Source organism: Lactuca saligna, chromosome 7 (assembly GCF_052625555.1).
Source record: "Lactuca saligna cultivar CGN05327 chromosome 7, ASM5262555v1, whole genome shotgun sequence".
Taxonomy (NCBI): Eukaryota; Viridiplantae; Streptophyta; class Magnoliopsida; order Asterales; family Asteraceae; genus Lactuca; species Lactuca saligna.
In genome coordinates, this window is record NC_136423.1 from 48926957 (window position 1) to 48953547 (window position 26591).

Here is a 26591-nt window from a genome sequence, read left to right on the forward strand (position 1 = left end):
ACATGAACACAGTTACTCCCGAAGATATCGCTGCCTTTGAGGCCCATGATCATGATGCCACAAAAGTCCATTGCATCATGCTAGCGACAATGACTGCTAAATTCCAAAAGTCCTACGAGGATTTCTATCCCTACGAAGTGCATCAGGACTTGGTTGAAAGGTATCACCAAAGTGCAAGGCAGGAGAGGTACGAGATCATCACTTCGATGATCACGACCAAGATGAGAGACGGAGATTCTGTCACTGCTCATCTACAGAAGATGCAGAGGTATGTTGATCGCTTACTGAAGTTAAATGTTAACTTAGATGAAGAGCTGGCGATTGACATCATCCGTCGTTTACTGCCACCCTGCTTCAACCAGCTTCGCATAACCTAACCACATGAACAAAGAGGAGGTCACATTGAGTAAACTTCAAGGTATGTTGAGGACTGCTGAGAGCAACCACAAGGACATGTCTGTTGCACAAACTCCTACTCCTACTACGACCCCTATCTTGGCTATTGGGCAAGGAAAGAGTAATAAAAGGAAGGCTCCCTCAAAGATCCACCATAAGGGAAAGTCTCATGATGGAACCTCTTCTAGTGGAACCAAAGCTGGTTCTAAAGGACCTACTTTCAACCCAAAGGATGCAGAGTGCTACTACTTCCATGATAATGGGCATTAGAAACGAAGTTGCCCGAAGTATCTGCAAGACATCAAGGATTGAAAGTTCAAGCCGTCCTTCATAGGTATTTACACTATTCAATCTAATCATTCATTACATGGTATTTCTTGGGTTCTTGATACAGGTTGTGGTTTTCACATTTGCTCTGATTTGCAGGGCCTAAGAAGAAATATGGATGTGGATCATGCGAAGATAAACTTGATCATGGGGAACAGAAGAGCATCACATGTCACCAAGATTGGAGTTTACTCGTTAGTGCTTAGTAATGGATTAGGACTAGATTTGAATAATTGTTTCTATTCGCCTGAAATGGCAAGAAACATTATTTTCTTTCAAGGTTTGTATAGACAATGATTTAGATATTCATTTGATAATGCAAAGGATTCTATTAATGCTTCTCTTAATGGTGTTTTCTATTTTGAAGCGTTGCCTTGTAATGGCATATATGAAACTGTGATGGTTGTAGACAACTTAGGAAAGGATGTGTTGTGTATCGATTCTTCCAATAGTTTGGATAAATAATGCTTGTGGCATTGTCGACTTGGACATGTCAACAATAAACGCATACCCTAATTCCAAAAGGATGGAGTGTTGGAGTCATTCGACCTTAGGGACGATGATGTCTGCGAGTCTTGTTTACTTGGAAAGATGACCAAGTCACCGTTCACTAGTACTTGTGAAAGGGATGAGGGTTTATTGGATATCATACACACCGATGTGTGTGGGCCCTTTAGATCCACCACAAGGGATGCAAACAGCTTCTATGTGACTTTCACCGATGATTATAGCAGATATGGGTATATCTCTTAATCAAGCACAAGTCAGAAACCTTTGAAAAGTTCAAAGAGTTTAAACAGGAAGTGGAGAATCAGTTCGGTAGGAAAATCAAGATGCTTTGATCTGATCGAGGAGGAGAGTACCTAAGTCTTGAATTCCACAACTACCTCAACGAAAGCGGAATCGTTTCGCAATTGACGCCACCTAGGACACCGCAGTTGAGTGATGTAGCTGAGAGGCGTAATCGAACCTTTTTAGACATGGTTCGTTCCATGCTGAGTTATGCTTCGCTATGTATCTCATTCTGGGTGTATGCCTTAGAGATTGTTTCCCATATCCTTAACTTAGTCCCTACAAAGAAGGTTGCCAAAACACCTAACGAGATGTGGACATGGAAAGCTCCCTCATTGGCACATATCAAGGATTGGGTTTGCGAGACTTTCGTAAGATGAAAGACTCATGACAAGCTCGAACCTCGTAGTGAGCGGTGTATTTTCATCGGCTACCCGTAGAATTCATTTGGATATCTCTTCTATAGACCAAGTGACAATTTTGTCTTCATTGCGAGGAGAGGGTTTTCCGAGAGCGAGAACTCATAATCCAAGGGGATAGTGGGAAGCAAATCGATCTTGAAGAGCTTCAAGAGTTGATTGATGAAGGAACGTCTGACACCGACGCTCAAACCAAGGAGGAAACTCCGGTTGAACCGATTGATGAATCCTTACCTCTTAGATGTTCCAGTAGATTTAGTCTACCACCCGTACTGTATGGTTTTCATATAACAAGTGAGGGTGATACGTTTATTAGTGATAGTACACTAATAAATTTGGATGAACGTAATAGCTACAAGGAAACCATGGCAGGCCCGGAGTCTGCAAAATGGAAAGAGGCTATGGACAGCAAGATTCAGTCCATGTAAGACAACCAAGTTTGGATTTTGGTTGACAATGTGCTAGGTCGTAATACGGTTGGGTTCAAGTGGATCTTCAAAAAGAAGACCGACATGGATGGGAAGGTACACACTTATAAGGTGCATTTAGTTGTGAAGGGCTTTACTCAAAGTCCTAGAGTTGACTATGATAAGACCTTCTCACCATTTGCAAAGATAAAGTCTATTAGGGTGATGTTGGCCATTGCTGCATTTCATGACTAAGAGATATGGCAGATGGATGTGAAAACCGGTTTCCTTAACAGAAAGTTGGCTGAGGATGTTTACTTGAATCAGCCAGAGGATTTTGTCGATGCAAAGCACCCCAATAGAGCGTGTTAGCTTGAGAAGTCCATTTATGGACTGAAACAAGCATCTCGCAGATGTAGTCTTTGTTTTGATGAGAAAGTCAAAGAGTTTTGTTTTCTGCAAAGCGAGGATGAATCATGTGTATATGTCAAATCCAGTGGGAGTATAGTTAGCTTCCTCGTATTGTATGTCGATGACATACTGCTCATAGGAAACAACATCCCGACCCTACAGGAAGTAAAGTCATGGATTGAGAAATGTTTCGCTATAAAGGACCTTAGAGAGGCTGCCTATACTTTGGGAATAAGGATAGTGAGAAACAGGAGTAAAAGACTAATAGGACTTAGTCAAAACACTTACTTGGACAAGGTACTAAAGCATTTTAGTATAGAGAATTCCAATAAAGGGGAGTTACCAATCCAAAGTAATGCCAAGTTGAGTAAGACTCAAAGGCCGAGTACCGAAGTCGAGATTGCAGAGATGAGCCGAGTACCTTACGCTTCTGCAATTGGCTCGATCATGTATGATAAGACTTGTACTCGCCCTGATGTGGCCTTTGCTTTGAGCATGGTCAGCAGATATCAAGGGAACCATGGCAAAGCACATTGGACCGCAGTCAAGAATATTCTTAAGTACCTTTGGAGGACCAAGGAATGATTTCTAGTCCTCGGTGGGAGTGATGACTTAAAGGTGCAAGGGTATAGTGATGCCAGTTTTTAGACTAACCAAGACAATTATCGTTCTCAGTCGGGCTGGGTCTTTACCCTGAATGGAGGAGCAATGGCTTGGAAAAGTTCAAAGCAGGAGATTGTAGCTGATTCAAAGTGCGAATCAGAGTACATAGAGGTGAGCAAAGCGTCAAATGAGGCAATATGGTTGGAGAACTTCATCAGATACCTTGGAGTTGTGCTAACCATAAAGGAGCCTATAAATATTTTCTGTGATAATGAAGAAGCAGTTGCCTTGACCAAGGAACCGAAAGATAATGGTAGATCTCGATATATCGACAGAAAATATCATTTTATTCAACATCGGGTGGAAGAAGGACTCCTCGTAGTGAAGAGGTATCATTGGAGGATAACCCAACAGATCCCCTTACAAATGGACTGAGTAGGGTTAAGCACTTACAGCTTGCTAGGAGCACTAGGTTGAAGGACGATATTAGTTTAGATTAGATAGCTTTGAAACATGTAATAGATAAATGTAATTGAGATTTGATGATTAAATAAAGGAGTATTATTTATAAGTAAAGTTAATGTCTTATGTTGATTGTTTACCTATTGTTTCACTTTGCATGTTTTGACTTCCTAAATAATAAGATTATTCGAATGTTCCACGATCGCTCATACTTTGGGAGTAGGTATGAAAGAAGATTATCGTGAATTGGTTTGTAGATTGCCTAAAATGTATTAGACATAGAAAAAGTTTGCTGCAACTTTATGAGTGCTTATGAATAAAATTTGAGCATTGGATTAGACTCGCGCTTGTTCGCATCACTTCATGGAATTTATCTCGAGTGATCGCAAGACGATAATGTCATATGGTCTTAAAATCTAGATATATGGTTTATTGTTTGCAAGTTGGATGTGCATTGATAATGTGTAAACGCATCAGTAACTTGATGTTATAAAACACATTGTTGTGCATGATTTGATGAGTGAATGGTAAATGCATATAAGTCGAAGTTTATCTATTCCTTTTATCCTAAGCGGGTAAAAGAAATATTTGGGTCCCTCGATGATTTAGATTGAAATATGTGTCGTGCCCGGTCAGAGCCGAGTTATGTGTTCAATAAAGTTCTATGTCAGACAAATCAGAGATCGAGAAACAAACTAATGGACAATAAGTATGACTATGTTCCATGTAATTGTTCGCACGATATCTATAATTGAGGACTATACGATCCCTTATCTAAAGGATAGGTTGCTGATAAGATCAGATTTCAACAACGTCTTTGAGAGCTATGATTTTTAATCGGATAGTACTTGCATTAATAGTTACTAGACTTATCCAAGTGGGAGACTATTGGATTAGTGTCTAAGCTCGTAACTATATTTGATATGTACTTACCCAGTTGTACATGGTCCTTTTGGGTTGTCTTCACCAAAGCAACTTGACATGATGATTTATAGAGAGAAAGAGAGAAAGAGAGAGATAGAGAGAGAGAGAGAGAGAAAGAGAGAGAGAGAGAGAGAGAGAGAGAGAGAAAGAGGTTATTATGGTTTATTAATATATTATATGAATAATATATTAAAGGAGAAATCATATAGTTTAATTAATATTAGTCAAGAATGAATTAAGAATTGAGTTTTTTGGCTAAAAGAGATTAATTAATTAAAGGTGACCGGAATTGTCAATTGTATGATAGTTGATTTTAGGCTGAGAATCCTTATGGATTAGGGCATGGACGAAATTAAGGTGGAGTCCATCTTAAATTCATCCAATGAGGCCTTATTCCAGAAGGTTCTCAAGTTGCTTATGACCTAAGTCATCCAATTAGGGTTTTGACTGAAACCCTAGAAGCTTAAGTATATAAAGACCCCTAGGGATAAGAATATCGAACACTTGATCCCTTGGAATCTTGGATCCGACTTTATCCCTTCATCCTCTCTCCTAAACATCATCCTCTTCCTTGTGGTGTTTGTAAGCCATTAGAGGTGTTACACTCGTGACACTAATCTTCTTGAAGATCAAAGGATTCTTGCAACTATTGAAAGGTATCATCTAAACTTGTTATGTTCTAGATCTCGTTTTTGATAGTATGCTAGATTAGGGTTTCAAGTCTTGGATGAATTGCATGTACAATAGAGAAACCTAAATCCAAGCATTTAGGGTTTTGTATGAGCACATAGGATTGTTCTTTTGTATAAATCCCATCACATCCAACACAACATGAAGACCTATAAAATTAAATGCTAATATGCACTCTATTACATCATCCTAGAAATTACACCCAATGAATCTTTTTAAAAGTCTATTTATACAATTTGAAGTGGAATGAAAAGTAATCTGCACCATCTTGCAAACTCCATTATAATTCATACGACATGAACCGTTGGGTTTAGACTTTAGACGGTTAGTTGTATAGCTTCCTTTTGGGACACTGTTAAACAATGATTATAAACTTCATGAAAAGAAAATGCAAAACTTTAAAATAAATTGAACCATGAAAATTGTAAAATCAAGAAGCATGCACTACACTAGTTGTATCCATTATTATTTTGTATTGTTGTGAAGTAGTCTTGTTGCTCATGTGAATATAGAGGTCATTATTAGAGCATCTTCATATATAATATTTTTCATTCCAACCAAAATCATAATTATACAGAATAAATTTAGATAATAAGAAAGAAAAAATGAAGCAATATTTCTTACCGAAAACTTTTATATTTCCTTCTCATCATCATCTTCCTCTTTATTATTATTTATGCTCTCCATCGACAATCTTTTTGTATGAAGTTTTTAATCTGCCTCTCAATCACTCACATAACGCTTTAAACCATTCTAATAAAAATATACCATTATGAACTCTATATATATATATATATATATATATATATATATATATATATATATATATATATATATATATATATATATATATATATATATATATATATCAATGTTAATCAATTCGTGTCATAAGACCCATTAAATAAGTTAAAAAACTTTGGAGTGGTAGTTGTTAATTAGATGCTAATGAAAAGTTTTGTAAGTTTTAATAGATATTATGGAATCATTATTATAAAGAAGTATAAAAGGACACGGAAGTTTGAAATGATTGTCGTGATAGAAAATAAACCTTTCTAATAAAAATCTACCATTGTGAACTATATATATCTCAATGGTAATCAATGAGTATCATAAGATCCATTAAGTATCATAAGTTAAAAAACCATTGCGTGGTAGTTGTTAATTAGATGCTAGTGAAAAGTTATGTAGGCTTTAATAGATATTATGGAATCATTATTATAAAGAAATATAAAAAGAAATTGAAGTTTCAAATGATTGTGGTGATAGAAATTTTTTTTCCATTTATAAGTATAGTATTATATATATATATATATATATATATATATATATATATATATATATATATATATATATATATATATATATATAGAGAGAGAGAGAGAGAGAGACAGATAGACAGACAGACAGAGAGAGGTGGGTTCAATTGAGAAAATAAAAAAGGTTGAGAATGGGGGAATCATTCTCAGCCACTCATTTTATCTAAGCATAAAAAGACACGATGACAAACTTGTAAATATGATAACAACCTTCAATTTCAAATATGTATCTGTAGAGAATTAGATTACAGTTCAAACCCATTCATCGTTCATCATCCAAATTTCTTCTCCAACTTTCAACAATCATCCAAATTTCTTCAATTAAACCATAATCAACATCATCCAGTGCTAATCAATCATCGATCTTCGTCAATAATCAACACGATTCAACAGTTAACAACAAAAATTCATTTTTGGTTCTTTTAATTCAACCTTCAATTGTGCTTGAATACGATCAGATCTTCAACATCTATGATTAATTATACTCCCAGCGTTATTAGATCAACATCATCGATAATCAACAAAAATCCACTTCATATCATTCATTCAACATCGATTATCAAATAAAACTTCAAAATTGAGGTTAGAAAAAGATCAAATCGTTTTTTTTTTTTTTTTTGAAAAATTTCATATAATTCTCTATCAATCTACTCTTTTGTAAGATTTAAATAGTCAAAATATCATGTTTTTAACATTTTTAAAAGAAGTTAAATTGTATGCACTCCAACTTTTTGATGAAATGCATAAACTAAATTATCACGTTATATTCATATATGAATACGTTTTCTTAGTATATGATTATTAAAACAAAAAACAATTACACAAGTCTGTATGTTATTCATATGTGAATAACATATAAAAATTATATATATTTGTGAAAATACCTTGTAATATTCATATGTGAATATACTGTGTAATATTCATATGTGAATATATAGTGTAATATTCATAAGTGAATATATCATCTAATATTCACAAATGAATATACTATGTAATATTCACATTTAATATACCATGTAATACTATGTAATATTCAGATATGAAAATAGTATCTAATATTCATAAGTGAATATACCATCTAATATTCACAAGTGAATATACTATGTAATATTCATAAGTGAATGTATCGTCTAATATTTAAATATGAATATACTATGTTTATTATATGTTATATTCATATATAAATGATACTTAAATCGTAAAAAAAAAAAAAAAAAAAAAAAAAAAAAAAAAAAAAAAAAAAAATCTTCATAGTTTTTATTCACTTATCAATAACGAATGTATTGTAGTAAAAACCTGATTCAATTTTATTCACTTATGAATAACGATAACTGAAAATATAAAAAAAATATATATTTTATCTTAAAACTATATCAATATGGATGTCTATTTGTAGAGAAAAAAATAATCATGAATTTTGGTATATTTAAAATGATTTTTCGATAAAAATAGCTTTTTAAAAATTAAAAAAAAAAACGAAAAAACCATATTTTTGTACATATTAAGGTAATGATTAGCATAGTTTAAGGAAACATGTTTTGTTGAAAAACACATATCGATTCCTTTCCCATTTCTACTGGTACGACGGTGACTTTTGCGGCAAAAATAAATAAGTGACAGAGAATGATTTCCCCATTCTTAACCTTTTTTTTGCAATTGAACCGTCATATATATATATATATATATATATATATATATATATATATATATATATATATATATATATATATATATATATATATATATATATATATATATAACACATTATTTCAATTCCCATTATATTTAATAGTATATTAACATATTAAAATATTTAATATTAAATAATACCTAAAACAATTTCAAATTTATTTTATACTTTCATTCTGAATTCGTATTTAACAACATATCTATTTTAAAATTTTAAATAAATTAGATAACTAATTCAAAGTTTGTATCGTTGAAATTATATTCTCGTACTTACAACAAATATATATATATATATATATATATATATATATATATATATATATATATATATATATATATATATATATATATATATATACACGGTTAAGTTCAAATGAGAACACTATTTAATTAAATCTTCGTTTTGAAGCAACACAAAACCGACAATTATATATAATATATTGAATTAACTAGTATCCAATCACAAATATAATATATGATCCAGAACTTGTATGTGATCTGATTTAAATTAATAATTTAATCACAACATGTAAAAATGAATTAATATATAAAAAATTAACAAATTAAAAGTTCATACATAATAACGTGCTTCGAAAAATTATAAAAAGACATCAAACACCTAAATAACATATGATCGATAACAAATATTTGATCTAATTTACATTAATGATTCAAACACAAAATATCAAAAAGAGTCTTACAACAACAACAAAAAAAAAAGCTTAAATTTTTTTTTTCTTTGTGAATTTTTGTATGTGTATCTAATCAAAAGAGTGGTCTTTTGTAGTAAAAAGTTTATTAAGTGCTTGTTAAATATAATATGTAAGTTATAAAACTTTTGATTGGTTAAATAATTATTAAGAAGACTTTTGAGTGATACTAATTAAAAGATAGGAGTTTCAGATAAATATGGTTGGAGTAAAAATGCATCTTTTATAGGATACTAGGCAAATACTCGTATGTTACGCAAAGTACAACAATATATTTTTAATCTTTATAAATATATGTTTTTTGAAATATATAATACCATCGTGGTTAGCATTTATATATTAAATCTTATAATATGTTGGTATAAACATTATTTGTTTTGAATTATATTAGAGTGTAGACATCTTTTAAAATTTTGTAATCACAATTATCTCAATGGCCTCTACCTGCATATTACTCATGAATAAAATTAAATATAATATATGGTTTTATGATATTTATTGTTGTTGCTATGATTAATTAATTTTAAAATGTTTATTTACTTAAGATTTTAATTTCTATCATTGTAATTATATATAGCATCAAACATTGTTTTTGTTTTGAAAGGTAACAATATAGTTTTTATATATAATGTTACTTTAACTATTGTAATTGTAAGTTATTTAAAATAACGTATTTGGAAAGTTAAAATAGTTTTAATTTGGTTTCATAAATTTAAATTTTTAAATTTTGTTGATAATATTGTTAGTTTCTTTGGTTGTAATTATTTAAAAAAACAAACATTGATTTTGTTTTAAAAGATAACATTATAATTTTTTATAGAATATTACTTTTAACTATTCTTATTGTAAGTTATTTTTAATTTACTTTTTGAAAATTGTTTATGATTATAAAAAATAGTTTCATGGTTATTTTTAGTTAATTTAAGATTACAATTTAGGTTTAACACTATTATTTATAACTTTTAACTATTTATAAAATAGTCTTTCGATTTTTTTCAAGTTTAACTAAAATTTTTATTTAAGTTAACTGTTTAACATTATTGAAATTAAAAATTTAACTATTTTGCATAAAATCATAAATTATATAAAAAAAATTATTTTAAAATGACAATTGCTCACATACGAAAACATATGTAAATAGTAAGTTAACTATAATATGTTAAAAGGTTAAAGTCATAATTTTATAAATAGATGTAAAAATGATATTTTAATATTGTAGTTTAGTTAATTTATTATTAGAATTTAATTTTGCATTAATTTAACATTATTAACTAATTTATAATAATTATTAAAAATAAATTCAAAAATCATTGAGGTTTCAAATACATGTAGTGCAAATAAACATGTCTCTTTTATAAGTACCGTAGGCAAATATCTGCGCGTTGCGTAGAATACAAAAATATATTTGAATTATTTACAAATATATGTTTTTTAAATATATCAATGATGTTGTTAGCTCTTATATAATAAATCTTATAATAAGTTGGAATAAACATTGTTAGTTTTGAATTATATGATAATGCATGTAGATATCTTTTAAAATTCTATCATCTCAATTGTCTCATTGGTCTCTATTTGCTCGTTACTCATAAATTTAAATATAATATATTATTTAATGATATTTATAGTTGTTATTTAGATTAATTAATTTTACAAAGTTTATTTGTTTAATATTTTAATTTCTATCATTATAATTATTTAAAACATCAAACATTGTTTTAGTTTTTAAAGGTAACGATATAATTTTTGTATATAATGTTAGTTCTAACTATTATAGTTGTAAGTCATACAAAATAACTTATTTAGAAATTTTTAATTATTTTAATTTTGTTTCAGACATTTAACTTTTTAAAAATTTATTTGGTGAATATTGTTAGTTTCTTTGATTGTAATTCTTTAAAACAACCAACATGTTTTTGTTTTTAAAGATAACATTATAAATTTTTATATAATATTACTTTTAACTATTCTTGTTGTAAATTATTTTTAATCTACTTTTTTGAAAAATGTTAATGATTATAAAAAAATAGTTCCATGTTTTTTTTGGTAATTTAGGATTATAATTTAGGTTGAACACTATAATTTCTAACTTTTAAGTATTTATAAAATAGTCTCTCAATTTTTTTTTTCAAGTTTAACTGAAATTTTGATTTAGGTTAACCGTTTAACATTATATTGAAATTAATAATTTAGTTATTTGACATAAAATAATAAATTATAAAAAGGTTTTGACTCTAAAATGACGATTGCTCACATATGAAAACATATCTAAAGTAATATGTTAGTTATGATATGTTAAAAAGTTAAAGTCGTAATTTTATAAATAGAAATAAAATATGATATCCTAATACTGCAGATTTGGTTGATTTATTATCATAATTTGGTTTTTGTATTGGTCTAACATTATTAACCAATTTATAATAATTATTAGAAATAAATTAAAAAGTCATGGAGGTTTCAAATGCATGTGGTGCAAGTAAAAATGCATCTTTTATAAGTATATAGATAGATAGATAGATAGATAGATAGATAGATAGATATAGATATAGATATATAAATATCGAGATAGATATAGATATAGATATAAATATAGATATAGATATAGATATAGATAGATAGATTGTAAAGAATAATAATTAATAAATTAAAAATCAGAATTAATTGGAAATAATTGTGAGTTAATTAGAATTAATTAAAAGGTGAAAGGATTAAATTTCAATTGTTCAGTAGTTGACCAATAAAGGCCATTCTATAACCTTCCTTGTGTATGGATGGTTTTAATAGGCTTTAGAAGGGTTCTGCAAGCCTTCTACATCAAATAGGGAAACTGGATTTGAATAGGTAGAAAGTATTATTATTTTAACATTCAAATTTAGGGTTTCAGGGTTATCTGATAGATATATAAAGAGTCCTAAACCTAATCAAAATTGATCCCTAGCTTATCATAAAAAGAAATCGTATTTCTTCCTCTCCCATATCTCCTACATATTGATCCTATGGTCTCCTAGGGTTTTGGGTGTGACAAATAAGAGGCTACCACACTATTAGAGCTAGTATATCCAAGGAAATATACAAGAAGAAGTCTAGCATCAATTGTTTGTTGCTAAAGGTATGTTTATTATCCTCCTACATTTCGATTTTAGTAGGTCAAGTTGATGTTTCAAAAAGTATGTTGTTATAATAGTGAAAAATATCATAGAAGTTCTAGGTTGCATGTGCTCATAAGAGTTTATGAGTAAAAATATGATGTGAAAATCTTATTCTTTTAACATAGAAAACCCATCAAAAGTACGGTCTTTATCATGTATATCTAACTATATAAAGGAGTGTTAATATGGAAAGAAAACTAGTTCTTTCCCATAGATTCTCCCTGTCTTTTGTTGCCACATTTTCAAGGATATGAACCTCTCTCCTTTTTCTTATAATTGCAAGTTTATTGTTAGAGTTAAGAGCTTATATGTTCCTTCTCTTTAAGGTTTATTTGGTATAAATCTTAATGCTTAACAACAACATTGTCACACCCCCAAACCAGGACGACGGAAACGTCCGGCGGCGGATGACGTCATTGTATAGTATCACAACAGTTGAGTATAAATAAAACATTGCAACCCAAACATCATAAAATGAGAATACCAGTTTACATGGTTCACACACTATGTTTGTTCAAAAGTTACATATCAAATGTCTAAAAAGTAGAAATCCATGATGCAGCAACTCTTGTTCTCAAAATGATTTGAATACCTATTTACGGGTTCCCTGAGAACACAAGCGGTTTTGAAAAGCATCAACAATAATGTTGCTGAGTTCATAAGCATTTTGTATGAAAAGTTTCCGTAATTATTTTGTATACTTCAAGAAAATCCGATATTTTCTAATAAAATGGTTGTAAGTCTCATATCCAAAACTAAAAATGTACGTATGACTTTGGTATCTTTTCTTGTAAAATGATAGTGTATGTTCCCATAAAATACAATATTTTCTTATGTATGAACCATAGTCTTAAACCCTAAGACCAAAAATGTAAGAAATGTTGTACTATAAGATAGTATGTAGTTTTATTCGTTTGTAATACTAATGAGGTGTAAGCTTGCTATAAACCAATATATTATTGTTAATCCCTACATGAGTTATTATAACCATGCTTAATAAAACTTTTATGCCTAAACGATGCTCTTCAGGCGTCGGAATCGGTAGATATTTGTCACCCTAGACTTGCCGGTCTAACTGTAACGAACAGCTTAGGTGTGGGGTTGTCAATCTCATATATATCTATACACAACTATCTCGCTCTCTCTCTCTCTAGGAGACTCTGGTTATAATGCATGACTTAAAGTGTACGTTAGGTAGGTACAGTAAAGAGAATGTCTCACTAGAGCATTAAAGGATTTACGTGAACTACGACTCCCTTTCCATTGTATAATGAAATAATTATACCATTTGAAAATTTTTGAATATGTGGTTTTTTGACTCCCAAACTATACACTACTAGAAAAATAGCCTTTTACGATGTGCAATGTGTGTCGTAAAACGCTCAGATGACGCGCAAATGCGTGTCAAGAAAGGCCCTTTCATAACGAGAGACGACACACTTTTGTGCGTCGTCTATTTACGACGCACATTTATGACATGCAGTTACGACACACAATTATGACACGAAATGTGTATCAAGGAAGGCCCTGTCATAAAGGAAGACGACACACATTTGCGTGTCGTAACCGTACGACGCGCGTGTTTATGAGACGCAATGCGTATCAAGGAAGCCTCTGTCAAGAAAGACCATGTCGTAAATGAAGATGACACACATTTTTGAGTATCATAATTTTAAATGTTAAAAAAATATTATTTATAGATTTACTAATTATCAAATTAAATTTCCATTTAATGTCTCATAACAAAAAATAAAATACCATATATAAAAAATACAATCCATTGCATAAAATTTAATGTCATACAAAAAATCGATCCATGGAAAGATAAAACAAGTCAATAAAAGTTGTTTTCTCCCTATACATGATTATCACATACTAAATAACAAACTTTATTTCATATTCATACATATGATTACATTATTCATTAAAAAAACATATACCTACATCTCCCCCTAAAATGTTATTGCATGATGCAAGTTGGCCACTTCATTGATGGATCACCAAGAGGAAAACCAACAACTGCCCTAAAATGTTCCATGATGTGCCCATAATCATGTCCTGTAACTTTAAACATTTAATAAAGTAAAATACCTCCTAAAAATAAAATTGAACAAGAAACAACACATCGTAATGAGAACTTACTAACATGAATGGAAGAAGTACACTCTAAATTTGTTTTACCAAGAGTAGCATGGACGATCAGGTGCTACAAAGTTTGTCCAAGCTGCCAAACAAAGAGTGCTGCAAACCAAAACATACATACACTATAAATTTAATTACCATACAAATCATATTCATACATACGAGTTTGTTTTACCTTTTTTTCCTCATATCTTTATTTTTTTATTCTTATTAGCCATGGAGTGTTAGTGTTTTCTTTTCTCTTGTTCAATCAACCCTTTGTTTTACTTTGAAAAATTAACAATTTCCCTCCTAGTTGACTCTGCATCAAACAGAAAAAAGTAAGTCAATCAATAGTCAATGGAGTGCGGATGTCTTGATCTGAAACCGTTGTGCATCTTAAGAACAAGAAACTGTTGTAGTTCATGAACTAGACAACTATGGTTGATCTGCAATATTTCCCAAATATTTATTTATTCTGAATTATAAAAAAGACTAATACCTCTACTAATTCATTGTATAAAAGTCTAGCACATTGAAGACAATGATCTAACAACCGAGCTATTTGTCTTCGAACCAAAACTTCAAGTGGAACCTATATATATATATATATATATATATATATATATATATATATATATATATATATGTATTAAAGGGTTAAATTATTAATATAAATAAATAAATAAATAAATAAATAAATAAATAAACCTCTGGATCGAATGAAGTGGATCTAGGATCAGTTACATTGTGGATTGCAGTGCGACTGTCTTGATATTAGAACAACAATTGCTTCCACAAGTCCATCTGGTAAATCCACACGCATACGTGGCATTTTTTATATTAGAACAGCTTCCACAAGTCCATTCTCTGTCTATTTAATGTGAAATGACGTAAATTCCCCTACATACAATGAGCTATATATAACTCTTCACAATGTAATTGGATACAAACCTCACGAGTTCCTAGCTGATTAAGCTGATAAGATCCATGCAAACATAATTACTTTACCTAAAATTAAAACAGTATTGATGCTTTTAACTTTTTATGATTATTATTTATTATATATGTTAATTAACCTTTTGTGGTTTAACTTATAAGTATGTAAAACTCACTACACTGTCTAGCCAACCAGTTGAAAGTGCTGAAGAAATTGATTGCTATTATGCAACTTCATTTTCAACTGTCTGTATATTAATAATTTGTGTTTGAAATTCCACCAATCTCAAATGGAAAGTTGGCACTTGTCCAGAAAACAAACTATCATAATCCTGAGAGAATCAGAGAAGTAATTGAAAGCCATACCAATTTTTCTAAATAAATTCTCATTTGAAAAGAATTAATTGAAAGCCATACCAGTTTTTCCAAAACTTCTATCAGTCATCAAGTTGAATTAGTTCCTCGCATATCAGATTTTTGAAAGCTAGCTTCTCTGCTTTTTTCATCACAAAATGCCACCGGTAGTTAGATATTTACTTCATTTTTATGACAATAAGGTGTGTATAGCATAACTCCACCACAAAATTGCTTGACAAAATAGTTTTCTTTTCATCTACCACAATCTGATCAAGAAAAAAAATGGATTGCTATGAGAGAAAGAGAAAGAAGTTAGTGGAAAGACAATGAGGAAAAATAATGCAACTGAAAATAATTTCAGAACCTGAAAATCTAGAGTTTTAGCAGCGACAGAGAGGATGAGCTGGCACCAACTCTAATTTGGGTCAACCACTCTTTAATCAACATATCTGCACCTACAAAAAAAATCCCATATAATCATGGACAGTTTATAGAAAAAGAATAATAATTGAATTATTGAAAAACTAGTTTGAGGTATAAGTAGGATTTTTATGTTCTAAGGTTTTTTTTTGGCATAAATAACTAAAACTTCAATTGAAGATTAGACAAATTCAATTGCGTTTCTGAAAAATAAACACTTGAAGATTCAGTCTTGACTTGTTAATACATTTCCAAGCTCATCCAAATTATTAGGGCAAGATTTCCTTCATACTCAACACGCTACCCCTTTGGCCCGGGTCTTGCAACAACATTGCCTTAGCAAGGGTTAGAAAAGAATTACATGAATCTTGCATGTAAATTTAGTTCATGTCTGCTTCAAAGTTGACAATCAGACGGTATGTAACTTTCTTGTCATTAGCACGAACAGCCTCCCAGATATGTTGTGTAACTACATCACCTAAGTGCTTATTCAAGAAAAGACATGCCCATAAATTTTCAGCACTCATGTAACATTCCATCTCCTCAATGTTCCTTTACTTCAATCTGTTCTAAATTTAGGCAAAATCAGTGTTATATAAATGAACATTATGCTTATAAAGCAAGACAATCAATATAAATTACTACATTACCTCTTTGAATCAGGTCAAATAGTATTGAATCATCTGTGTTGTGTATTTTCTTGGTACTTTGTCACAACAACACCAAAAACACAAACTCTAGTACTTCCACATAAAAAAGGTTGTATCCTTATCATTATCGATTTCAACAATATGTTACATATGGATTTATATATCAATATAATGAGATTGGAGTACTATAGATGGTACCTAAAGTTTGCTGAAGCAGAGTCACAAGCTTCAATAATGCCAACAGAGGTGTTAAGATCATTCTTGTTGCCAGTCACTGGCAAAAATTTCAGGAGCAAGAAAGTAGTCCCCGGAGTACCATCACAAAGAGTAAAGTCGACGTATATTCTTCTTTCAATGGTCTGCCATGTGTTCACCACAACCTATTAAACATTTCTACAAACACGTTGTAGGCATGAACACAAATGCAGAAAACCAAGAAACACGTAGTTCCCCCAAAAGATTCAGTATCTATAACCATGTGTGTGTGAGAGAGAGAGAGATAATGTAAAAAAAATATAAACTTGGCAGATGCAATATCATTGGCTTCAGCAGACAAAAGGCCAGCTACAACTTTTGGGACACATAAGAAAGGTCCACCAATGTTCATCACTGCCTTTATGTGTTTAGCACACCAATTTGGTCCACCACCACCACCACCCATCGGAGCTGGTACTTCCACCCACTTCATGAAATGTAAAAAGTAGCTAACACCCATTGAATGTGGAATCACACCCGCCTTATCCCACCATTTGTAGCAACCATTAGTTCTATATTTCTCTTGATCCTGCTCAATGATTGGTCTCTGACCTGAACATCATAAAATCCCATGTCTTAATCTATATGAGAATGAGAAAGTAAAAGGAATCACACATGAAAGAAATACATGTTACGTACCTCTGTATTTTGAAAAGAGAGCCTCCATTCATATGCAACCATGGACATGTTCTTCTCTTCATACCCAACACGAGCTAAGTTAGCTATCAAAACAGCCCATACAAAATATCCTGGAGCAAAGTAGTCAGCAGCTAAAAGTCTACTCACGGGTTTGACCAGTATACCCGATAGATCCATCCCTGTTTTGTTATCCAAAGACATATGTTGCACCCAGCATGAAGATCTGCAAGATAATCATTACAAGAACCCATTCATATCAAAACAAACATTATTGCTATTCGATCGATTGAGGTTGATTTCAATTTCAATTTCCAGCAGTGTAAAATATGCCAGAATTTGCTAGACTACATGTAGATGATGATGATAGCGTATACGTCTTGCAAGAAATTGAAACCCAAAAGGCCAAAAGTGTCGAATATTCATAGATTAGAAGTCAAATCTTACTTTGAATTCCCTTTTTTTGGTAATTTTGTACGTTAAACAAATTAGATCTTCACCAATCAATCAAATCACTAGAGAAGAAACAAAAATGATGGTGAGGTAGGTAATACCTCTTATAGACTTTGCCAAACGTCCCATCCCAAAGCCTCTTTCGGAACAATCTATCCGTACACTGATGCCCTTCCCACAGCTCAAGTCCACCGGTTACAATCCCCGACACAAACACCATCGGATGCTTCACCTTCAAACCTTCTTTCAAACATTTAACACTGGGAGGATCCAGAAAAGGTCCGATAATTGCCTCCGTCACAAACTGTGGGAAAGAGGCAGGCATCACGTTGTATAGAAACAACAACAGCCACCATGTTGTGCATATGCATCCTACAAACCAACAATAGTTTATTTAGATAAGAATTGGATAAGGAGCAACAAAAAAATCAGTTATGCTTCTCTTTTGTTCTCTCGGCTAGATAGAGATATCGACATCAAAGAGAGGATTCAGAGAGGAATTTACAGAAGGTGCATAAAGAGGGGTGAAATAAGATCCAATGGTCGTTGAACTCTTGGAATCAAGCCCTACGACTTCTGATCAACACATTAAGGATGACGACGTTATTGCGAGGGAGGCTTGTTGTGTGAGACAGATCACAAAGAAGATTTGATGGTCATTAAACCAGACCTAGGGCTTGTAAACTTGAGCATCTATGGCAGTCTCCATCGAGGTAAGGTTAGCCAAAGCTTTCCGGCTAGAAGAGATGAGTCGAGATCGTTGGTAGATGAGGTGAGCCAAGATAGCGAAAGTTTGCAGATAGCACTCCCATCTTTAAAAGAACCCTAGAATGATCCCTTCGAATTTTTGATAAAATAAATAGTCTGGAGTGGCGTTCAAAGAGTTATAAAGCGACATACTTACACGACACGCCTTTTATTATGGTTACCCTCTGTGTTTTTATTTTTATTTTTTTATGATACAAATTCTAGGGCACGCAAATAATGCGTGTCCTAAATCCTTCAAAATCGTGGAGAGATGGCGTGATTTTTACATCACACACTTTTGCGTATCGTAAATTCGTGCGCGTCATGAATTGCATGTCATTAAAGGACTTTTTTCTAGCAGTGCTACCAGTTATAGTTTGCCTAGTATATTTTTGTGTGCGCTATTTATATAAACTTTTATATAAATATAAAGTTGAATTCTTGTATAGTGTTAATATATGTTATTAAAACATAATATCCTTAAGTTTTAACCCACCAAAATAGTAATGACTAAAATATAACAATTTTTACTAGAAATGCTATTTTTTTAGTAAAAATTAGCAAAAACTTGTAGTTTGTACAACACATATTTTTCCTGTTTATGTTTCTTATCACGAAATGAGTTAAGTTTTCGTTATCTTTGCATACAAACTTCATATTTTACGAATTTTGTGTAGAAAAGAGTGATCATATCAACATTTTATACCACTAATATACCATATTCCAATAATAAAAGTGAAACATGCAAGTATCCATAAGAAAAACATATTTTGACTTGTATTCCCCCCCCCCCCCCCCAAATTGCATGGAAAACTCGAAAAATAGGGGTATGAAGCTCGCCTTGGTATGTTTTCGTGGGTGTCTTAAAAAGATGAGAATTTCGAGCCTAGCTTCTTGAGTGAAGTTGGTAAACTTCTTGGAAGTGTGATTATCCTAGGGGTTAACACATTATAATGTGTATAAGGATGATGGAATTAACTTAAACATGATTAGAAACACTAGATATATGTGGAATGCTTACAAAATTCACAAGAATCGTCCTTGAGATGATGAGTCTTGAAGGAAAATGGTCTTGTTTCTAGAGAGAAGATGAAGTTGTAGTGGAAAGGAGATGACAAGAGTGGGATATACCCACTCTCAGTGAGAGTTATAAGGAGAAGGGAAAGAGTGACTTTGTTGTTATTTGGACTCCTAGTATGGAGATTTGATGGTTACTTAAGTGTCATGTATGGAACCTTGTTGTGTATGGGTGTGGATGGCATGGAAGTTTGGTGGTTAAAGAGAGGTAAAGATGAGATGCCAACATGCAAGGTTAATGCCTTGGATGCTACACCCAAATGAAATCTCCTAGCCGAGGAGGAGGGTTTTCGGTTTTTTTCCTAGATGCATTTGTGTTTTCGGCCTTATTGGGCTATCCCTAGGGCTTTCGGTCCTTAAGGCCCCATTAGAAGGGTTTTAGGTCAAGAGGTTTTCTTGGCCAAAAACCTTGAAGTAAATACCCACTTTTGATTTATGTTTAACTATTTGATCTAATTTGGACTTCTAAGAGTTTTTTAAAAACATGATTCTTAGTGTTTGCATATATATATATATATATATATATATATATATATATATACACTCTTATAACAATGTCATTTTTGATTTACAGCATCAACTGCAACAAGGTTACATTGTGTATTCATTTGTACATGGTTACAATCTAGACTGTACTTGACCCTAAATTTACTAGTTGTCACATCATCCCCCTGTTAAATGGAATTTTGTCCTGAAATTAGTTCAGAGAAGTCATCAAGAACTGGCGAAGATATGTGGGTACTTCTGTTTCATTTGGTCTTCACGTTCCCAGGTGAACTCAGGTCTTCGCTTAGCGCTCCATCGAAACTTCACAATTGGGATGTGACTTTGTTTCGTTTCACCTCCCTGTTTATTATTTCTACGGGTTCCTTGATGAAATGGAGGTTCTCGTTTATTTCAATCTCATCAAGTGGGATTGTCAGGTTTCAACAGACAGGTGTTTCTTTAGGTTAGAAACATTGAAGACATGATGTACATTGTCGAGCTCTTGTGGTAGTTGAAGCTTGTAAGCCACCGCACTGATCCTGGTAAGGATCTCGAATGGTCTGATGCATCTTGGATTCAGTTTTCCATGATTTCCAAAGCATATCATCTCTTTCCAAGGAGAGACCTTTAGTATCATGAGGTCGCCAACTTGAAATTCTAAGGGCTTCCGTCGTTTATCCGCGTAGCTCTTTTGTTGGTCTCTAGACGCTTTTAATTGCTCCCTAATTTGTCGATCTTCTCGGTTGTCTCCCTGATGATCTTGGAAATAGTGAGAGTGTTTTCAGGTACTTGCCCTTTTGCCAGCTATGTGTCTCTTACCTAAGCCCAACACAGAGGTGATCGACATTTATGTCCATATAGAGCCTCAAATGGAGTTACCTTGATGCTAGTGTGATAGTTGCTGTTGTACGAGAACTCAATGAGTGGCAAGTGGGGTATCCCAAGCTTTACCAAAGTCTATCACACAAGTTCTTAGCATATCCTCTAATGTCTAGATGGTCCCCTCATTTTGCCCGTTTGTTTGAGGATGGTAGGTTGTACTCATCTCAAGCTTGGTTCCCAAGGACTTCTGAAGTGAGTGCCAAAATTGTGAGGTGAATCTACTATCTCTGTCGAAGATAATAGATATTGGCACGCCATGTAATCTCATGATCTCTTTTATATAAGTCCTAGTTAACCTCTCCATTTTGTCAGTTTCCTTTATTGTCAGGAAGTGGGCGAATTTGGTTAACCGGTCGACGATCACCCAAATGGTATCCACTCCATTCTTCATCTTGGGCAATTTGGTGATGAAAACCATGGTTATCCGTTCCCACTTTTGCTCGGTTATGTCTAGTTGTTGCAGTAGACCCAAGGGCTTCTGGTATTCCACCTTAACTTTGGCACAAGTCAGGCAGTCATTCATGTATGTAGCGATTCCAGCCTTCATGTTTGGCCACCAATAAAGTTTCCTGAGATCCTGGTACATCTTGTCGGAACCCGGATGGATGGAGTACTTTATCTTGTGGGTTCATTCATGACCACGTCTTTGTACCCACCGAACTTCGGTGTCCAGATTCAATCCAGAAGGTAGTAGGCTCTGTCGTCCTTGACTGTAAGGTTCTAGTCCATCCCTCGCAAGGCTTCTTTTGAGATAGTTTCTAGCTTCAAGGCTTCCAGCTAAGCTTCTTTGATTTGAGAAGATAGGTGGGAGTGGATGGTCATTGTTGGTGACTTTACTCGGCGACCCGGGTGTTCTTTCCGGATCAGGGCATCTGTCACCACGTTAGATTTGCCCAGATGGTATCGTATCTCGCACTCGTTGTCGTTTAGTAGTTCTACCCATCTTCGATGCCTCATGTTAAGCTCTTTCTAGTTTAGAATGTGTTGGAGGCTTTTGTGATCCGTGAAAATGGTGCACTTTGTACCATAAAGGTAGTGCCTCCAGATCTTTAGTGTAAACATGACTGCTCTCAGCTCAAAGTCATGTATGGTGCAGTTCACCTCATGGGTCTTTAGTTGTCTTGATGCATAGGCTATGACCTTTCCTCGCTGCATGAGTACGCAACCTAATCGTTGATTGGATGCGTCATAATAGACCACGAAGTCTTATGTCCCTTCTGGGAGAGACAAGACTGGGGCACTACATAGATTTTGTTTCAAGGTTTGAAAAGTAGCATCTTGTTTCCTCTCCCAGATGAAGGTTACACCCTTCTGTGTTAAGGCGATGAACGGTTTAGCGATTTTGGAGAAATTCTGTATGAACCTCCTGTAGTAACCAATGAGGCCTAAGAATTGTCTGATCTCTATTGGGGTTCTTGGTGTTGCGCAACCTTAGATTGCCTAGATTTTGGAAGGGTCCACATGTATTCCTTCTTCGCTGACTACATGACCTAAGAAATCCACCCTTCGGATCTAGAACTTGCATTTTGAGAACTTTGCATACAGCTTCTCTACCCTTAATGTTTCTAAAACTTGCCACGGGTATTCATTGTGTTCTTCTTTACTTCATGAGTAGAGCAGTATATCACCGATGAATACTATCACGAATTTTTCAAGGTAAGATCAGCACACCCGGTTCATTATATCCATGAATGCAGTGGGCGTATTTTTTAGACCGAAAGGCATTACTATGAATTCATAGTGACCGTAGCTTGTTCGGAATGCGGTCTTGGGGATATCTTCCTCTCGGACTAATAGTTGGTGGTATCCGGATCTTAAATCTATCTTTGAAATGTAACTTGACCGTTGTAACTAGTCGAATAGGTCGTCGATCCAGGGAAGAGGGTATCGGTTTTTGATGGTGAGCTTGTTGAGTTCTCGGTAATCGATGCACATGCGAAATGACCCATCTTTCTTCTTTACAAATAAGACCGGAGCTACCCAGGGTGAGAAGCTTGGCCTTATGAATCCCTTGTCCACTAATTCACTCAATTGGCTGGAAAGTTCTTGCATCTCTACAGGAGCTAATCTATACGGTGACTTGGCGATAAGTGTGCCTCCGGGTATAAATTCGATTCTAAATTCGACTTGTCGTTTGGGGGGTACTCCCATGAGGTCTTCAGGGAGCACATCAGGGAAATTACATACCCTCGGGATGTCGTAAATGTTCTTTTCTTCTTTCTTTTTGTCAACCACGTGGGCCAAAAAGGCGTGGTTCTTCTTATGTAAACACTTATGTGCCTTGATACATGAGATGATGTGAAGCTCCGTACCGGGTTTGTCACCGATAATAACCAAGGTTTCATTTCTTGGTAAATGAAGACGGACAGCCTTCTCAAAACACATAATGTCGCACGGTGAGGACTTAGCCAGTCTATGTCGATGATCACATCAAAACTCCGTATGGTAACCGACATTAACTCAATTTGAAATGAGTGGTTATTCAAAGTTAGTGTGCACCCTATGAATACATCGATTGTTGTTTTAGTTTTTCCGTTAGCCTTTTCCACGGTGAATGTTTCGTTTAATGTTTGAGGATTTTGTTTGAGTAGATGTCTGAACTTATGACTCACAAAGCTTCTCTCCGCCCCAATATCAATTAATATGCATGAATAAATATCGTTAAGGAGGAACGTACCATTGACCACTGCAGGTGATAGTTTCATTTTTATTACTTCTTTTCATAGTTTGTTTTTAGTTAAAACCATCTCATTTTAGCTAATCTTCATGCATATTTTCTCTTTTATTATTTTTTCTCATTTACTGGGTGCTTTCAAGTCTTCTGGGCTTATTTGCAGGATTTTTTGAATACTTTTTGTTACTAGAGATATGGAAGGAGTGCAAGACTTATGAAGGCTTCCATTTTTCTTATGGACTTGAAGTGGTGCAATTGCGCATGGTGTCACTATAAACAAGAAGTGCGTCAGACTTAAATTTCGGGTGGGACGATGCGAATTCGAGCTATAGAAGATTAAAGGAGCATTGGAGCATTATGGAAGAGTTTGGACGGCATAATTGGGCTATCAAGAACTTGCACAAATGGGCTGGACCATGGATGAGAAGAGTAATCTAGAAGGCCAATCAAATGGGCCAAAAAGCCCATTCAGCAAAATCCACGCGGTCCGCGTGGATTTTCAAATGGTCTGCGTGGATTGCACTGTGAAGAATCCGAATTTTTGACTTTTTGACTCTATTTTGGGAAGGTTGGTGGAATGCTTTTGGGGGAATTTTAGATCTGATTTTTTACACCTATTTACTGGTTTTATGAGGAAGAAAAGGGGGAGAGACTTGGAGGAACAAACACTTTTGCTCTCTAGAAGATTGGAGGATTTAGAATCTTGGAGCAATTTTTCTTCCAACTTGCATCTTCAACAATGATTGGTATCACTAATATACTTTGCATTTCTTTCATCTTGACCATGGTTGGCTAGACGCATATTTGGTTGACTTGGATGTAATTGCTAGAATGTTTTGGTTATTTTGAAGAACTCCATGAACTTGTGTTGAATATCTATGATTATATTTTCTATAAAAGATTCCTTCATGTTTATATATCTCTAGTCATGAATATTGATATGTGAATGTTATTTTTGTTGGTTAAATTCTTAGCTAAGTAATGGGTCTTCAATTTAACAAGTAACAATTAGTTTAAATGTTTGTTTTCATTTCATTTAGACTAAGAAAATATTTTCTCCATAGTGGTAATGAAAGCAATAGATTACTCTTTGGATTTGGTGACTCTTAAAGCCTAATGCTAATTGATTTTCACAAAATTACATGCTTCATTAGTTTTGTGACTTTGATTTAGGAAGTGTGCTATGAGCTTCTCTAGTCATTTTAATACAAAGAATAGTTAAGGCAAGTTATGCTTATAAATTGCTATAGCTAAGTTAGATTTTAAATACAAGCATTTGACCTTGGTATTCTCATGATTATTTAACCAAACGTTCAAGTGATGAAGGTCCAAAGTCAACCATCTTTCTTTTATTAATTTTACATCAAACTTTTCTTTTGTTGATTTGTGTTTTTAAATCTTAGTGCAATTATTGTTTTCTTTTAAAAATCTCAAAAGATCAAAATCCCCCAATTTTATTTTTATTTTAGTTTTACAAGTGTTTGTACAACAAGATTATCAAAGAGTTATAAAATTGAACCAATCTTCATGAATTCGGCCCCTATACACTATTTTAGTGTAAAAGATTTAGCGTTATTTATTGTGTTGGCCTTGACAACAAACAAATTTTGGCGCCGTTGTCAGGGATTGGTTTATATTTAATCAGTTTGTTACTTTATGCCTAGATCTCATTGTGCAAGTACTCTAGTTTAAAACTCAAACAATTGAAAAAAAATGGATGGTTCAGAAATGAACACTCCTTGCATTGAAGATAAACTATTTGAGCTAGCTTAGTTAGTTATGATGATTGAAAATGACCAAAGTGTGCAACTCATGCCTCTTATTTGTGATTTTTGCTCCCAAAATGGACATCATTCTGACATGTGTCCATATTTAAAAGGAATATGGGAAGAAGTACAAGAAAATGGAAGCTACTACTGGTCAAACCAATGGATTTATGATCAACCTCAACATGATCAATGGTGGGACAACAACCAAGCTTGGGGATACAAACAATACCAAAGCCCATATGAAGCGTGGAGAAGTGACCAATACCAACCAACTCCACAATTCCATCATCCATGTCCTCCACCTCCTTAACAACCTGAACCACCAAACATGTCCTGAGAGGAGATTGTAAAGAGCATTGCCACTTCTACCCAAAATTTCCAGGAAACAACGCAAGCTAGCCTCAAAAGCTTGGAGCAACAAACAACACAACTTGTTCAAACGATAAGTATAATGGAAGCTCAAGACAAACTACCATCTGAACAGATCCAATGGCATAGCACATGTACCATTCCTTTGAAAGATGAGAAAAGTTTTGATGGCACAATAGTTTCATATGAAGAAGAGGAAGAAGAAGTAGAAATGGAAGAGGTTGTCAAAGAGGAAGAATACATTGAGAAAGTTGACAATGAAGCTATAGAGGAAGTGTTGGGTGTTAAATAAAAAGAGGTTGAGCCACCTGGTACCGTTGAGAAACTAACTCTAGTGGTAGAACAACCACAAGAGCTGGAAAAGCTAAATCTGTCGGACCCTTCAAAGGATACGTATCCCGAGAAACAAGATGCCCAACCAGTCACCTACTCAACCACCATGTCAAAGAGGGAAGAGT

At 33.4% G+C, this 26591-nt stretch overlaps 1 protein-coding gene across 1 annotated transcript; it reads right to left on the reverse strand.

The window, feature by feature from the left end:
* Positions 1–16151: 16151 nt before the first annotated feature.
* LOC145006916 (phospholipid:diacylglycerol acyltransferase 1-like) lies at positions 16152–26057 on the reverse strand. Its single transcript, XM_078965937.1, has 6 exons — positions 25922–26057; positions 18231–18501; positions 17680–17902; positions 17518–17592; positions 17307–17467; positions 16152–16170 (listed from the first exon to the last, which is right to left on the reverse strand). The coding sequence occupies exons 1-6, from the start codon at positions 26055–26057 to the stop codon at positions 16152–16154; spliced, it is 885 nt and encodes a 294-aa protein (XP_078822063.1).
* Between the last annotated feature and the right edge of the window lie 534 nt (positions 26058–26591).